This window comes from Triturus cristatus, chromosome 6 (genome assembly GCF_964204655.1).
Source record: "Triturus cristatus chromosome 6, aTriCri1.1, whole genome shotgun sequence".
Taxonomy (NCBI): Eukaryota; Metazoa; Chordata; class Amphibia; order Caudata; family Salamandridae; genus Triturus; species Triturus cristatus.
In genome coordinates, this window is record NC_140589.1 from 150,391,104 (window position 1) to 150,406,875 (window position 15,772).

Below are 15,772 nucleotides of genomic sequence, written 5' to 3' on the forward strand. Positions count from 1 at the left end.
CGCCCACTCCAAAAGACATTAATTCTGGATCCCTACAGAATCCAGAAATACGGTCACCCACGAACTCATCACCAGCAGACTGGACTACAGCAATGCACTCTATAATGGCATCATCCAGGAACAGCTCAGGAAACTTCAGAACGTCCAAAATGCTGCAGCCCGACTGGTCCTCGACATCCCCCACCGCAGCCACATCACTCAACACCTCTGTCAACTCCACTGGCTCCCAAACAATGAGAGATTCACGATCAAGATCCTCACACATTCCTACAACACACCACCTCTCTTTCCATGCACCTGCCAGACAGCTTTGCCCCACCCAACTTGCCCTGGCCTCTGTCCCATGGATCCACAAGACCAGAACAGGAGGAAGATCCTTTTTCTACTTCGCCGCCAAGACCTGGTACACCCTGCCTCTCCACCCCAGGCAATCATGCTCGCTGTACCAATTCAGGAAGGATCTCAACACCTGGCTCTTCGGCTGTAACTCCACACCCAGATGGATCAGCAGCCTCACTGCCCCCCCTTACTCCTCAACGTCTTGAGACCCTCACTGGTGAGTAGCTGCACTATAGAAATTCCTGATTGATTACTTGATTGATCAGGTTCTCTTCTTTCTAGCATCTGATACTCAAGGTAAATACCTTTTATCTCTATGCGACTTCCTCCTTTCCTAAAGAGCTGATGCCCATCACTGGTTGAGATCACCTTTTAGGTACGGGAGATGCAGGCTGTGTTCAGTAGAAATGGTGAAGCCAACCATTAGTTTTATAAGGCAGACTCTAGCTAGAGGATTTTGACAACTATGAAGTAAAATCACTGAATTACAGGATTCTGAAAATATATTACTGATAATTGACATGTATATGAGTCATAATCCATATTCTGCCATGCTTTCTCCCCCTACTGTGGCTACGTATGAGGGAGCCTCATTTGCTATAGTGGTGCGAAGGGCAGCTGAGGTTCTGGACCTCTAGCTTCCTTCGTGGAGGTCAAGACTAATAATATGTTGATGGAGGTCTTGTAGCCAGGTGTCTCCTCTTCGGAACCCATGCTACCCTTTAATGAGACCCTTACAGGTGTCCTTCTGTGTACCTCATCCAAACCCAGCACAGGGGCTCCTGTGAAAAAGATAATCACCCTCCGCCACCGCCATGCTCCACATGACCCAAGCTTCCTCACCCCCACCCTACCCCAGAGAACTTGGTGGTCCAAGCCTCTATTCCCCGTGGCAAGTTCCCTTCCACTCCTCTGGACAGGGAATCCGAGAGGCTGGATAGTTGGGGTAGCAACAGTTTTTCTTCCATCAGCCTTTCATTGCGGTCGGTGAACACCACATGCTTATTGGGTCGTTATTCCCATTCCCTGTAGGAAACGGTTACTCAAGTGCTGCAACAGGTCCCGGAGGAGACTCCCAAGCAGTATCAGATGGGAGAGATGCAGCAAAGTTCCCCATCCACTGTGGTCTCGACACAACTTACTTGCTTGGCAGAGAGATTTCATCAACGGTGGGTATTCGACACCATGCCTGGTTGAGGACTTCTGGCTTTTTGGGGGATGTCCAGGCTCATGGACATGCCCTTTAATGACATCCATTGCTTTGGAGACAAGGCAGACATGGTGCTGGAGTGCTTTAAGGATTCACTGGCTATGGCCAAGTCCTTGGCCCTCTCAGAGGTCACTCTCGCCCAGTTTGCCTTTCGCCCCTTTCATGGCTACAGAAGGGGCTTTCAGCCGTGCCAGCCCGTTCCCAGCCACAAGCCCACACAGGTTCAGCAACCTTCACGCGACCCATGGGTCAGGCAGCCAGAGGTCGGGCAGTCTACCACCCCCCCTGCAGCCTTAGCCTCCAAATCCTTCTATTGTTGCCCTTCATGATCATGGGCGGCCAGTTGGTGGCAGGATCTGCCATCACCTTCCCTCTGGCTCGATATCACATTGGACAGGTGGGTCCTCCAGATAGTCCAAAGGGTCTAATCCCTCCTGTTTGAGTCTACTCTACCCTCCTTGTCTCCATCTTGCAACCAGCTGAGGGAGGATCATCTTATTTTGCTTCAAGAGGAAGTGATGGAGCGGGGGCTTACCAGCTAAATGATTCACTCAATCCACATACTCACCTGGGCCCATAAACATCCATACATAAGCTAGTAAGCGTTGCTCGAATCAATTTAGTGTGCTAATACCTGCGGGATGAATTTACCTCACCAATTCTTACCATCCCTTCCGTCCGAATATAATTTCCTCTGATCAATGGACCTAGTTGTTAGCAGTTTTAGGTGTAAATACCATCAAAGTAAATACTTTAAATGACCACAGATGTGAGACAGTTTTAAATGTTTTTATAGTAAATTTCATGTGAACCACAAATGCAAAGTACAGCTCGAACACAGTCTTCTTTATGGAAGGAAAATCAAATTAATTCAGAAACTTTTGACTAAATTATAATAATGACGGTACCTGAAAAAGAAGAAACAGAGAGAGCAGTACAATGTCATACTATACAGAATTATGTTACCTAGAATGGTGTGGAAACCAACCCCTTGGCCTAGGAGCTGGAAAGGGTTCCTCGGGACAGGTCGGGAGACCAAAGAATTCAGGACACGATTCGGGACAAGATAGGCAACCTCCTCTAGATCCGACGCCAGCGTCGCACCCCTCTCTGATACCCTCTTCCTCCTCGATTCTTCCGTGATCTTCTAGCTCTTTGCCTAATTCCCTCCTCGATTCTTCCGCGATGTTCTTCTAATTTAGCTTTGGTTCTAATTTCTGAAGTTCGGTTCTGCTTTAGGATCTGCTCAGTCTTCGGACAGCATCTCAGTCTCTCAGCATCTCTGCAACACGAGCTCTCATCTGCATCTGCATCTCTTACTAACTAAACTACCTCAATTATACTCTTCTAATGACAAACCACCCCCCCCCCCCAATGTTTCAATGTTCACGAAACGCCTAATTCTGATTGGACAAGCAAGGGGGGATGATCATCACACCGTGCTAAGTTTTTAATATTTCTTAAAGCTCATTGTTCAATGTTTCTACCCCTTAATTTACTTTCCCAAGCTTTATTTCCCACCTGTATTCACATTTTAATCAATACATTGTATGCAATTCGGTTAGATTCACAGGACCTCATGCTTGTTCCCAGGACATGTTGCTGTTTTTTTTGGATGGTATTCAAGGCTTTGCATCGCGGATATTGGCTGGTTATGACTGCGCATGTGAAGTACATGGTACATCAGCTTCTGTTCCCCTCAGAGGCCCAAATACGAACTAATAGAGAGGTCAAAGAAAAAGAATATTAAAATCAAAAATACATGATTTCACTGTATACCACCTATCTCTACTCTACTCCCATTTACTTATAAAAATCTTTCGCATTAGCATTTTAGTAATCATGTGGGTTTCAAGCGGCCATTTTATGAGCAACTGCGCAGCTGCAAAGATTTCCCTCCAAGCGAAAGTACGTCATACTACGTAGATGCAGTAGACGCATGTGCAATGAGAATTCCCGCGTTTAGCAGCCATTTTAGTGACTCTCGGGTTACTTGTTACTAAAACACGTATGCAAGCTTCCCCTAGATTCAAATATATGAATTTATAGTGCGAATTAGTATTTACAAACACAATGATTACGGAGTTACGAGTTATTTGAGGGAATCGCTTCTGAGCAAGTCTCCTTTTATACGAGTCCTTGCTCCATCAGAAGTCATGACTCTCTTGGCCAAGGGAGCAATAGAGAGAGTTCTGGCTCTAGAAGTAGGCTGAGGTTGTTATTCTCGCTACTTTCTGATCCTCAAAAAGGACAAGGGCCTTCATCCCATCCTAGATTTACTTGCCCTCAACTACTTCCTCAAAAAGGAATAGTTCAAGATTCTCAGAATGGCTCAGGTCCTGTCTGCCCTGGACTTGGGAGTCTGTATGATAATGTTGGACTTGCAGGATACCTTTTTCCATATTCCAGTCCTGCCTGCTAATCGGTGCTACCTGCGGTTTACAGTTGGTCATGAGCATTTTCAGTTCACCGTACTACCCTTTGGCCTTACCAGCGCCCTTCGGGTGGTCACCAAGGTAAAGGTAGTGGTTGCAGCTCATCTGTGCCGATCAGGGGTGTCATTATTTCCCTATTCTACTACTGGCTATTGAAGGCGGGCTCTCTCCAGACTGTAGCCTCTCATCTCCAGACTATGGTGGACCTTCTGCATTTTCTAGGGTTCACTATCAACCTGCCGAAGTCATACCTGACTCCCTCTCAGATGCTCCCTTTCATCAGTGCAGTTTCAGGCCTATACTCCTGATCGGCGAGTCCAGGAAATTCAGACTACTATACCGATGTTTCAGCCTCTATCCTGCTAGTGACACATGCCATTTGGCATATGCGGACTCTGCAGTGGGACCTGACGTTCCAGTGAGCACAGTATCAGGGGAACCTCTCCGACATGGTCCAGATCTCGGAGGGAATTGTACAGGATTTGCAGTGGTGGCTGACAAATTGCGATTGGGTCACAGGCAGACCTCTCTCCCTTCCCCAACCAGAGGTCACAGTAGTGACAGATGTGTATCTCCAGTGATGGGGAGGCCACCTGGGAGAGGTGGAAATCAGAGGAGTCTGGTCTCTGGTGGAATCCACACTCCACATGAACCTGCTGGAACTCCGAGCAATTTGCTTGGCATTAAAGCCTTTCTTCCTTTCATCAAGGAGAGGCTTGTACAAGTTTTCACAGACAATACCACCGCCATGTGGTACTGCAACAAACAGGGTTGGGGTTGTGGACCCTTTGTCAAGAGGCTCTGCATCTCTGACTTGGCTGGAACACCTGGGCATGTCCCTGGTGGTTCAACACCTGGCAGGTTGAAGGCCTGAGTGGACGAACTCAGTCGTCGATGCCTAGCGGATTCCGCCATTCGGAGGTGGTACAAGGTCTCTTTTAACACCGGGGAGAGTCTTGGTTAGATCAGATCGCTTCCGAAGAGAATGTGAAATGTCAATCAATCAATCAGGGTTCTTACAGAGCACAGCTAATCACCCTTTAGGGTCTCAAAGCGCTGGGGATGGGTTCAGCAGTTCAGTCAAAGAGCCAGTTCACTCGAAGAGCCACGTCTCGAGGCTCTTCCTGAATTGAGGCAGTGAGGGTGACATGTAGAGGAAGAGAGTTCCAGGTCTTTGCAACGAGGTAGGAGAAGTATCTTCCTCTTGCCTGTGATCTTCTGGATCCGTGGGATAGTGGCCAGGGCAAGGTTGGCAGAGCGGATATGTCTAGTAGGAGTGTAGGAGAAGAGGCTGTGGTTGAGGTATGCAGGTCTGATATTCTGGAGGGCCTTGTAGGCGTGCGTGAGGAGCTCGAAGGTGATTCTTTTGTTGATTGGGAGCCAGTGGAGGATTCTCAGGTGATCGGTGATGTGGCGGGGGACGGTGGCTTTCTGGATTCTTTGTAATTTCTTTTGGAGCTTCTGGGTGGTATCGGCACAGAGTGTGTTGATTTAGTCGAGTTTGCTGCTGATGAGCATCTGGGTGACCGCTCTTCTGGAATCAGTGGGGATCCACTTAAAAATCTTTCGATGCAGGTGGAGTGTGTGGACGCAGGAGGATAAGAAGGCGTTGATTTGGCGGTTCATCGAGAGCGAGGAGTCAAGGATGATGCTAAGGTTACATGCGTGGTTGGTGGGTGTGTGGAGGGGGTCTCCAAGCGCTAGAGTTGTCCCAGGCAGAGGCTCCCAGGATGAGGACTTCGGTTTTGTCGGAGTTGGGTTTGAGGCAGCTGTCCTTCATCCAGGTGGTGACTGCCTTCATCCCAATGTTAACAGTTTTGCATGCTGGTGTTTCCAAGGCGGCTCTCAAGTGGAACTAAGGCCTCCTGTATTCCTTTCCACCCATACCACTCCTGCCCAGAGTTCTCAAGAAGATCAGGACTGACCGGGCCCAAGCCATGCTTGTGGCCCCGGATTGGGAATGGAGAGTCTGGTATCCTGAGCTTCTCCAACTGAGCATCAATCTTCCAATCAGGCTGCCCTTCAGGAAAATCTTCTGTCGCAGCAGCAGGGAAGGGTTCTCCACGCAAACCTCTCAACTCTACGCCTTCTTGCATGGAGATTGAGCGGCGGCATTTGACAGCATTCGACCTTATTCCCAAAGTCTGTAATATTATGTTGGCAGCCAAGTGTCCCTCTACCAAGTCAGTGTATGCCTGCTGATGGAACAAGTTTGTAATATACTGTACAGAAAAGTCTATTGACTCTCTTTCCGCTTCCCTATCTGATCTTTTACTTTTTATTTTAACCCTTGTCCAGCAGGGCTCTGCTCTAGACACTCTAAATAGGTACCTTTCCGCCTTGTCTGCCTTTCTGTGGCTGCCAGACCAACCCTCCTTATTTAAATCTCCCATTGTAAATAGATTTCTCAAACGCCTTGTACATATGTTTCCACCTTTCCCTTTCAACATGCCTCAGTGGGACCTCAATTTGGTTCTCAACTTCCTAATGAGTACTCCATTTGAACCTCTGCACAACTGCCCCCTCTGGTTGCTTACCATCAAGACAGTTTTAGTGGCAAGCTCATCCGCCAGGAGGGTGAGCAAATTGCAGGCTTTTCCATCCACACTAGGGCCTCGCTCCTCCGCATCGAAGAGGAGCAAATCCACCATCTAGATCCAAAAGGAGTGTTTTCGTTCTACCTCGACCTCACTAAAGAAATCCGGGTGGACGGCCAATTCCTCGTGGGATAGGTGGGAGCTTAGAAAGGTTGTGCAGTGCTCAAGAGGACTCTCTCACAATGTGTCATCCTCCACACCAAGATTTACTAAGCTCTGGCAAAAAAGCAGCCTCCTGAAGGCTTAAGAGGGCATTCCACCAGAGCTAAGGCTGCTACCATGGCATTGCACCATGGAGTTCCAGTCCTCAACATTTGTCAGGCAGCAATGTGGGCATCCCTGCACATGTTTAGGAAGCACTATTGCCTGAAGGGCGAAGTGGCCTTTTTTGCTGCTCTGTCCCGCAGGACTTCCTGGTCTAAACTTGTCCATAGTCCCACCTTTGGGAATGGTATTGCTTGGGTATCTATTCAAAGGTAAAGAACCTGCAGCTAGATGTCTCTATAAAGTGGACAAGTTACTTACCTTCAATAACACCTTATATTGTAGAGACATGATCTAGCCGCAGATTCCTTACCGACCTAACCATCCGCCCGCACTGTGGACAGGTGTTTAGGGTCAGGGCGGATCCCTTTCAGGGCCCGAGTTCTTCATGACACACCAATGTCATTGCACTTCATGGCTCAGTGCTTCTGGCGTGGAATGTCGTGAAAAGTAAGTGATGTCAGCGCACCGAGGTGGTGCTTATATAGGTGACACGGATGGCACCATGGCGCAGACAATGTCAAGCAGAGCCGTCTGACGCCACCTACCGGTGCGCAGGGGTATTGCTCGGAGAAAAGTCTTCCAAGTCCAGTCTGATGCCTGGGAAATTCTAAGGTAAGGCGTCTGCGGCTAGATCATGTCTCTACCAGACAATGCATTACCATAGGTAAATACCTTGTCCATTGTTATCCATTGTTCTCTCTAATGTGACTCGGCGCCCCTCAGTAAAGAAAAAGTAAACATCTCAGGTATTGACAACTACTCAATAATATAACGTTGCAAATGCATGTTTCATTTGTAAATACCCTGTTCTCTTTGTTTGCATGAATGCTGTATTTACAAGATGGTGGCTGTTGCCAAACTCCATATTAGAACTCGTAGTTCTAATATTCTAGTAATAGGCCTGTCTTGATTGGTAAATCATAGACAAGCAGTTTGTTAATTATTTTATCAGCACTGTGCCACGTTGATGATAAAACAAATAGAAATATGGGGGAGAGGTACATTGAAAATTTGTTGCATCAACAAAAAGCAAGCCCACAGTCTTATTGAAAAAGTCATCTTGTGCAATATATATATATCACACACAAGTGGGCACCCACAGCACTCATGGGCACATTGAATGAAGCTGTATGTACATAGGTGCCAAAGTAGGGGAGGGCAATAAATCTTCCTTTGTATAGGGAGCCGTAGTGTCTTTAGACGGCCCTGGATCCATCATATGCAATTTGTGTCGCTACAAGTACATGCTATAGCATTAAAACATAAGACAGTGGGCGCAGATCACAAACATTTTGTTATGAGTAGGTGTGACTTACTCTGCGAAATTTGGTTATTGGTTGAGGGGGGTGGAGCCACAATCCTCCTCAGGGTGCACCACAAAAAGTCACTAAATTAACCTGTACTTGACCTTCTGATTGCTCGGAATAAAAGCAGTCAGACTTAACTTAGAGACAACGTGTAAGGTAATTATGCAGCACACAAGCAGCAATAAAGTGAAAACTCAGCACAAGAAAACACCTACACCAATTTAGAAAATAGACTAAAATGTAATAAACTATTTGACACTAAAATGATAAAAAGCCATTCAGTAGACCCAGAGATCTGCACTTTCAGTTTAAGGTGAGTATAGTGCCTAAGTGGCAGAAACCTGGGGCCAGGTTAGTCCCGCTGAAAAAACTGCCTTCCAAAGTCCAGCACGAACATTTCCATTCACAGTGGAACAGGCTGCGTGGAAGCAGGGAGAGCGTGCAGGATGGTCCTCGCTGTAGCCCAGAGCAGGCCGGGTGATGAAGATCCTGTTGGCCTTTGCAGATGGTCGTTGCTGAAGATTTGTTTTGGCGGTCACTTTGGGATGTCGATGCTGTAGCGAAGTGCAGATCTGGCTGTCACTGTAGCGTTGAGTCAAGTTCACTAGAGCTCCGCGTTGGCAGTTGGTGCTTGCGGCAAGATCTTGTGGTGAATGGGCCCATTCGTGGTCGCTAAGAGCCCAAACGTTAGTATTTCTCCTTTTCTTTAAGGAGGTGTTATGATGATGCTCCACCAAAGATTCCAGTACCTGGGAGGCACCTCTTGGGGATCTCACTCCAGCAAAGGCCAGCAGGGCTCAGGCAGGACCAGTTGCAAATCCAGGCAGGTCCAATGCAGCATGTTCAGCTTGACAGTTGCAGGGAGGCCTCTGGAGCTTGTGTCTCTAGCTCAGAACAGGAGGCCAGTGAGTTGACCCTTAGAGTCACTTCAGCCTGGGATTAAGGGTGCAGGTCCAGTCTTACTTTTCAAGCAGCAGGGCAGTTCTTCTTCTGTAGTATCCACAGGTCCAATAGTTTACTGAAGAGTGGTTATGATGGTGATATGTTTACACCTAATGTCCTCTTTGAAGTGGGAGAAGCTTATGGAGTTTTCCCCTTGCAGAAGTGTCTGGAATTTCCTGCCTCCCTGCCCTCTGTCCCAGTCTGCCTGGGGCACAATAGGCAAGTGTTAGTTCCTTTGTATGCGAGCTGGGCCAGTACCTTTAAAGTACAAGTGTGGTAGGTGACATCTCCGTCCCCCATTAAGCCAGGATGGCCCGTTCTGCCAACACCCAGACCCTCTATTGTAATGCTGTCTGGGAAGAGTACACAAAGACCAACTGCCAACTACACCTAGCCATATGACCCAGGAATAAGCTGCAGGCACCAAATGATTAGGACAAGAAAATGCCAACTATCTAAAAGTGGCATTTTCATAAGTTGGCAGGGTATACCCAGACGTGGGTCCCTTGCTCACTTTGCCACTGGATTCAAGCTAGCCTGGCTGATGATGACTGTTAGCACGAATTCGGTCCCAGGATGCTTGTTTCCGGTCCAGGGAAGACATGGCTTGTCAGTTCGGGCTGGACTGTTTCCATGAGGCACAGGGTCAAGACTGATTTGCATATAGCTGTGTCTGAACTGGGGTGGCAAAGTGAGCTAAAGAACGATGATGTATTCAACCTAGATCAGTGACTAGGGGTGAGTGTCTTAAACGTTTCAGCGCTCTGTACATCATCTCCTTGTGTTTGCTTTGTTCACCATAAGTTGGCAAGGTATGACCAGACATGGGTCCCTTGCTCACTTTACCACTGGATTCAAGCTAGCCTGGCTGCTGAGGGCTGTTAGCCCAAAACGGGTCCCAGTATGCTTCTTTACGTTCCAGGGAAGACATGGGTTGGCCGTTCTGGCTGGACTGTTCCCATGAGGCACAGGGCCACGACTGATTTGCATATAGCTGTGTCTGAACTGGGGTGGTAAATTGAGCTAAAGAACAATGATGGATTCAACCCAGCTCTGACTGGTTGTGAGTGTCTTAAAAGTTTCATCGCTCCGTACATCATCTCCTTGTGTTTGCTTTGTTCCCCATAAGTTGGCAGGGTATGCCCTGACATGGTTCCCTTGCTCACTTTGCCACTGAATTCAAGCTAGCTTGGCAGATGAGGGCTGTTAGCCCAAATCTGGTCCCAGGATGCTTGTTTCCAGCCCAGGAAAGACATGACTTGGCAGTTCGGGCTGGACTGTTCCCATGAGGCACAGGCTCAAGACTGATTTGCATATACCTGTGTCTTAACTGGGGTGGCAAAGTGAGCTAAAGAACAATGATGGATTCAACCCAGATCTGTCACTGGTGATGAGTGTCTGAAAAGTTTCAGCGCTCCGTACATCATCTCCTTGTGTTTGCTATTTTCAGAACAGTGACTTCAAATCTGACTTTACCATTTGAGAGGGTTTTAAATTACAGTTCCTCAGACACCAAACATGACCTGCTCCCACACAAATGTTGTCACTTTATACATCTAATAAGGTATCCCAATATTATCATATGGGAAATGTAGACTGTGAAATTGTGAAAATCGAATTCAAGAGTGTTTCACTGCCAGGACAAGTAAAACTTAGAAGTAAATGCCCGACTTTTTAAATACAATGCACCCTGCCCTATGACTGTTTAGGGCCTATCCTAGGGGAGACTTATAAAACGGAAGGTGTAGGCCTGGAAAATGGTTTATTTGCCAGGTCAAGATAGCAGTTTAAAGCTGCTCATATAGGCTTTAATGGCAGGCCTGGGACATGTTTTTAAAGACTGCTTAAGTGGGTGGCACAATCCATGCTGCTGGCTCATTAATAGCATTTAATAATCAGGCCCTGCGTACAGGGACTTACAAATAAATTAAATGTGCCAGTCAGGTGTAAGCCAATTTCACCATGTTTAAAGGAGAGAGCACAAGCACCTGAGCACTGGTTGATAGTGGTAAAGTGCACAGAGTCCTAAAAACCAACAAAAACAGATTCAGAAAACAGGAGTGAAAGCAAAAGGTTTGAGGGTGACCCTGCAGAGAGGGCCAAGTCCATCACTTAGGTTTCTATGGGCCTGATTCAAAAAAAGTTAATTACACTTTAGATTTATTTACATTTTTGAGTAAGTTTACTACTTTTTGGTGATTCGCAAAATCCGAGTGGAAATTTGCTCCAAAAGTATAACTTACATGTCTCCACCAAATCAAAGGGCCTGTGGGCTATTTACAAACTGCAGGAGCTATTTACTAATGTAAGTTACACTTTTCGGTAATTTACACATGTAAATTACTCTTACACTTTTGAGTAACTTTACACTTGGTTTTTGCGAATAGCCAAAAAGTAGTAAACTTACTCAAAAGTAAAATTACTCAAAATTGAAAGTTACCTGTCTGAATAAGGCCCTAGAAATAAGCTGGGCTACTCCTGTCATAATCATGGGGTACTCTTGGATTAAACTAGGGGTACTATAAGAGTAAGTCGCACAAGAACCTTTGTAAATCAGGCTCTGTGTGTATCCTTCGCAGGCATTGTGTGCATCCTTTGCTATGACACCATGCAGTTATTTTATCATATTACACCCTCTTCATTTTTGCAGGACTACCTGGAAATCAAACGACGGGGTTTCCCACGCTTTTATTTTCTCAGCAACGAAGAACTCCTTGATATTTTGGCTGAAAGCAAAAACCCTAACGTAGTACAGGTAATATTTGGATGCATGTTGCAACTCATTTGGAGGCTGGACCCAACTACAAACCTAAATATTTTACTCTGCTCTCATGTCCCTCCCCTGCAGCCTCACCTTGTGAAATGTTTTGAGAACATACGCGGGATGGATATACAGAAACAAGGAGCAAGTCTGGCAGAAGTGGTGATGATCAGATCTGCGGAGGGAGAAACCATCCCTCTGACAAAGTACAGCTATTTACATTCCCTATTCAGTCCATACTTGATATGTTGTTTTGAATATTTACTCGGTGTTCAATACGAATTGCTTACTGAACTGGCTTGATCTTAACGCATTAGGCAGTATCGCCCTACTCTGAAGGTATTAATTAACTACTATCAACTGGACATGGCGAAAGGTGACTTTGCCAAATTGGGTGGCAAGTGTATTGGCATTTGTTAACTCCCATATTAAGTAGATAAACAACTAATAAGTAGCAGCAGGTGGACTTCAATTTTTAGGATGACTTCAGACTCAAGGTCATTTAGATTTTTTTTTAATTTTGGAGATGTACAAAGTGCAGCTACTGTCCAGAATCGCATTGCACCCTTAGATTTATAAGTTGTTAGGTTTCCAGGGAGCCTGTGGACAGCTGCAGACGGGAAGACATTCAGCGCTTTGTTTCAACTTCATGAACCCAAATTTGTCTGCACTGCCATATTGTTTGGTGTATGTCTCCTTCTTCATATTGACATCTTAAAACAGTTGGGACCAGGGCTTTAGTTCACTCATTTCTCTGTAGTGAGGTAAACTGTATCTCTACACCTCTCTACGGGCCATTAGTGCAAAATTCCAGTATTCATCATCTAAGGAACCAATGTTAGTTTCTTAGTTTATTGGATGTGTCCAGTATATTAATAACATGGGTTTTATATATTGAGGATACTTTACCTTGTCTGTGGTAATTGGGACATGGGGATGCTGGCCTCAAATGGTCTAATTTTGGAATCTCGTAAAGCAGCCCAGGGATGGTGAAAATGCCATTTCTTAGTGGCAAAGAACGGAAGAACCAAGCCTGTTGAAGACCACGTTCTTAATGTAGTTCTGTAGATCACGGTAAAGGATTTACCTGGGTTTGAAGTGACAATTTACCTCAAGATAGAAATGCCCTGTTGGTCCTAACCTCCAAACCTCTCTAGAGCCTCAACCTGAGGGAAGCAGGTCCTTATCTGAAGGGAAGCAATTATTGGTCCAGCCGTTATGTGGCCAGGATGCCCTCCAGGTATCTAATGGCACTTTGGTTGCTGGCGGTACCCAGGTGTGGAAGGAGGGTTTCCACCATATAAGTAGTGCAGGAGGAGGCTTCGCCCATCATCCATAATTCTTTGGTGTATGCGGGTTCTGCAGATGCTACCTACATCCAGTAACGTAAATGGGCAATTCTATAGAGTTACAATATTTTAATTATTCCAGTGCACTTTATTAGAAAGCTGAAGTTGGCCCAACATTTCATTGTCAAGTGAATCGGAGAGGTTGAAAGACATGCATGTCAATTTATGGTATTATTGCAGTCACATCTTTCTTCACTGTCATTTTACTTTTTCATAGCAGCCAAGTGACTCCATGTCATGTGTGGTAGCCTCAGTCCACCTTAACTTTTTTTCCAACAGAACTTTGCATGCTTTGACATGATGTTTCGCTTTTTATTGTTAAAGTCTGGCCAATGGAATTATCTGTAAATGGAAGACCATGTTATGTGGCAAGATTAACTAAATTATGCCGCAAGTAAAGGTAAATTAAGTGGCATAATGTGGCACGTTCAATCAGGTCACCATTTTGTCATTGTAAAACACACTAATAGTGTCCGGGCAAATATTTTCCCACATTCCTACAGCTTAAACACTTAAACAGAGTGATCAGCAACTAAAAGGTAACTGTTACCCTCTATGGTCTGCTATTGCGCTGCACCATAGGCAAGCGGTGCTCATGGAATTGACTTGATCAACAGATTGTGGATTTTATGCAAGTGTGAAGATGTCACAAGAGAGGAGGCACCATTTGGAAGCTATGATGTAGACTATATCAATGACAGATATACAAAAAATATAGAAAACCCCTTTAGTGGTTGCAGGAGCTTTGTTTAGCAAATAAACAAATTTTCAATCTCGAGGACAACATTTTGCCCAGCTGCACGAGCAGTGTGACAAGTGATTTGGTGCCAGAAACAAAAGGTAGTTTAGTATTTATTGGATGCTGCAAGTAGAAATTCACACAACGTTTCAAAGTGGAAACAAGTAAACGTTGCAGGCCTTACTCAGACGGTAACGCATAGAAGCAGGTGGCACTGTAGGGTCCTCTTAAGTCGCCCTTATCTGTGGCTTTGGTACCGGACACGTTTTAGGGCCGGGGCTTCTCTGTATGGTATATCACTGTCCTGTTAAGGGAAGATAGAAGTACACAGATGCAGATTTTTTTTGGACTGAAGCATGAGCTAGAAAGTTTGAGTAACTAAGGCGGCGAGTCACTGAATATTCAATGCTGCCCATTTTCAACCATTATCTTTTAGAAAAGTTCGTGTAAGAGGTTCTGTGGAGCAGTGGCTTGGAAATGTGGAGAGCAGTATGTTCGACATTGTAAAGAGGTATGGATATTTTCCAACAATGTGCCTAAAATGCCATTCCATCACTAAACTATTTCATGTTTCATGGCTGCGAGTCAGGAAATAATGGAGGACAAGGAACATTAAATAGTATGTTTGTCCAGCCTTGAGGTCGATAAATCCATTGTTGCATGCATGTGCTAGCCTTGTCAACCCTGTGTTCCCTCTCTTTCCTGTCTCTCCTTACTCTTGACAGAGCCTACTTCGCTTATTGTTATTTTCAGGTCTAGCCTATAGACAGGTTTAACTTTTTGTTGGCAAAGACCGGTTTTGATTAAATAGCTCTCTTGCCTTCAGTTTCCTGCTATGATTCAATGGTTTTCCTCAATATTATGTTTGTCCCATCCCTGGCGCCTTTCTATGGTACACTACTTCTGACTTGATGAGTTGTAGACTTCTACTGCTGATTTAAAAGGGCTCTTTCTTGATTTTCCATTCAGCACTCCATAGGAGTTCATATCTTCTTTCCTTCCTCTCCCCCGTCCACGTCTTCTCCAAAACACCCTTGCACTGCTCTGGTACTTTATTTTTTATTTTTACTTTGCCATTTTAAAATGGCCATTGGGCATGTTGGGAATGATAAAAAAAAATCCAAAATGGCCGCTGGTACAAGATGTCTGTCTAGTTCACGCATTCTTAAAAAAAAAAAAAATCCAAATGGCCACTAGGCCCTGGTCAATTCAGAAAAACACGTGTGTGCGCGGGCGCACTCCTAGTAAAGCAATTAGACAGGTTGTTATGGCTACAAAATCAAGCTATGTTTAAATCATCAAGAAAGGGATCCAGCGAAATTTGCTATGTAAACATTCCACAATAGTTCTGTACAAAACCCTCCATAGCACCCACAAGGCTGAACAGAACATAGGAGTTAAAACTTGGGAAATATTTCCCTGTTAGATCTAAATTTTGAAATTGAAAGTTAGAAAATCAACATTTTGAAAATATACATTTAACGAACCAGATGTTTAGATAACTAAAAGTTATGAGACAACAGAACGTCCAGAAATTGCAGTAGGGGTGAATTTTATTTTATGAAAACGTTTGCCTCCACTTAGTTAATTTCTTTATATTTGGTCCTTGCAGACTTATGAAATCTGGAGTCGCGGACTGGAACCAATTGGAGTTTAAAAAGTGGGTGCTTGCTCACCCCGGGCAGGTGGTGCTTGTTGTGGTAAGTACATCCGCTTGCGCATTTGATTATATTCAAACCATTGAAAAGCAGACGAGGTTGATTGTTTTGTGATGAACATTTGCATTTGTATAGTTCTCAGAGCTTCATTTAGAAGATGCAGGTGTC

At 45.3% G+C, this 15,772-nt stretch overlaps 1 protein-coding gene across 1 annotated transcript in view; it reads left to right on the forward strand.

Annotated features, from left to right (window-relative positions):
• Positions 1-15,772, forward strand: part of DNAH14 (dynein axonemal heavy chain 14) — an 894,889-nt gene that overhangs the window by 205,893 nt on the left and 673,224 nt on the right. Inside the window, exons 24-27 of the mRNA XM_085610384.1 lie at positions 11,748-11,852; positions 11,946-12,064; positions 14,383-14,457; positions 15,559-15,646. Coding sequence (XP_085466510.1) covers positions 11,748-11,852; positions 11,946-12,064; positions 14,383-14,457; positions 15,559-15,646 — 387 coding nt within the window. The remainder of the gene's footprint in view (positions 1-11,747; positions 11,853-11,945; positions 12,065-14,382; positions 14,458-15,558; positions 15,647-15,772) is intronic.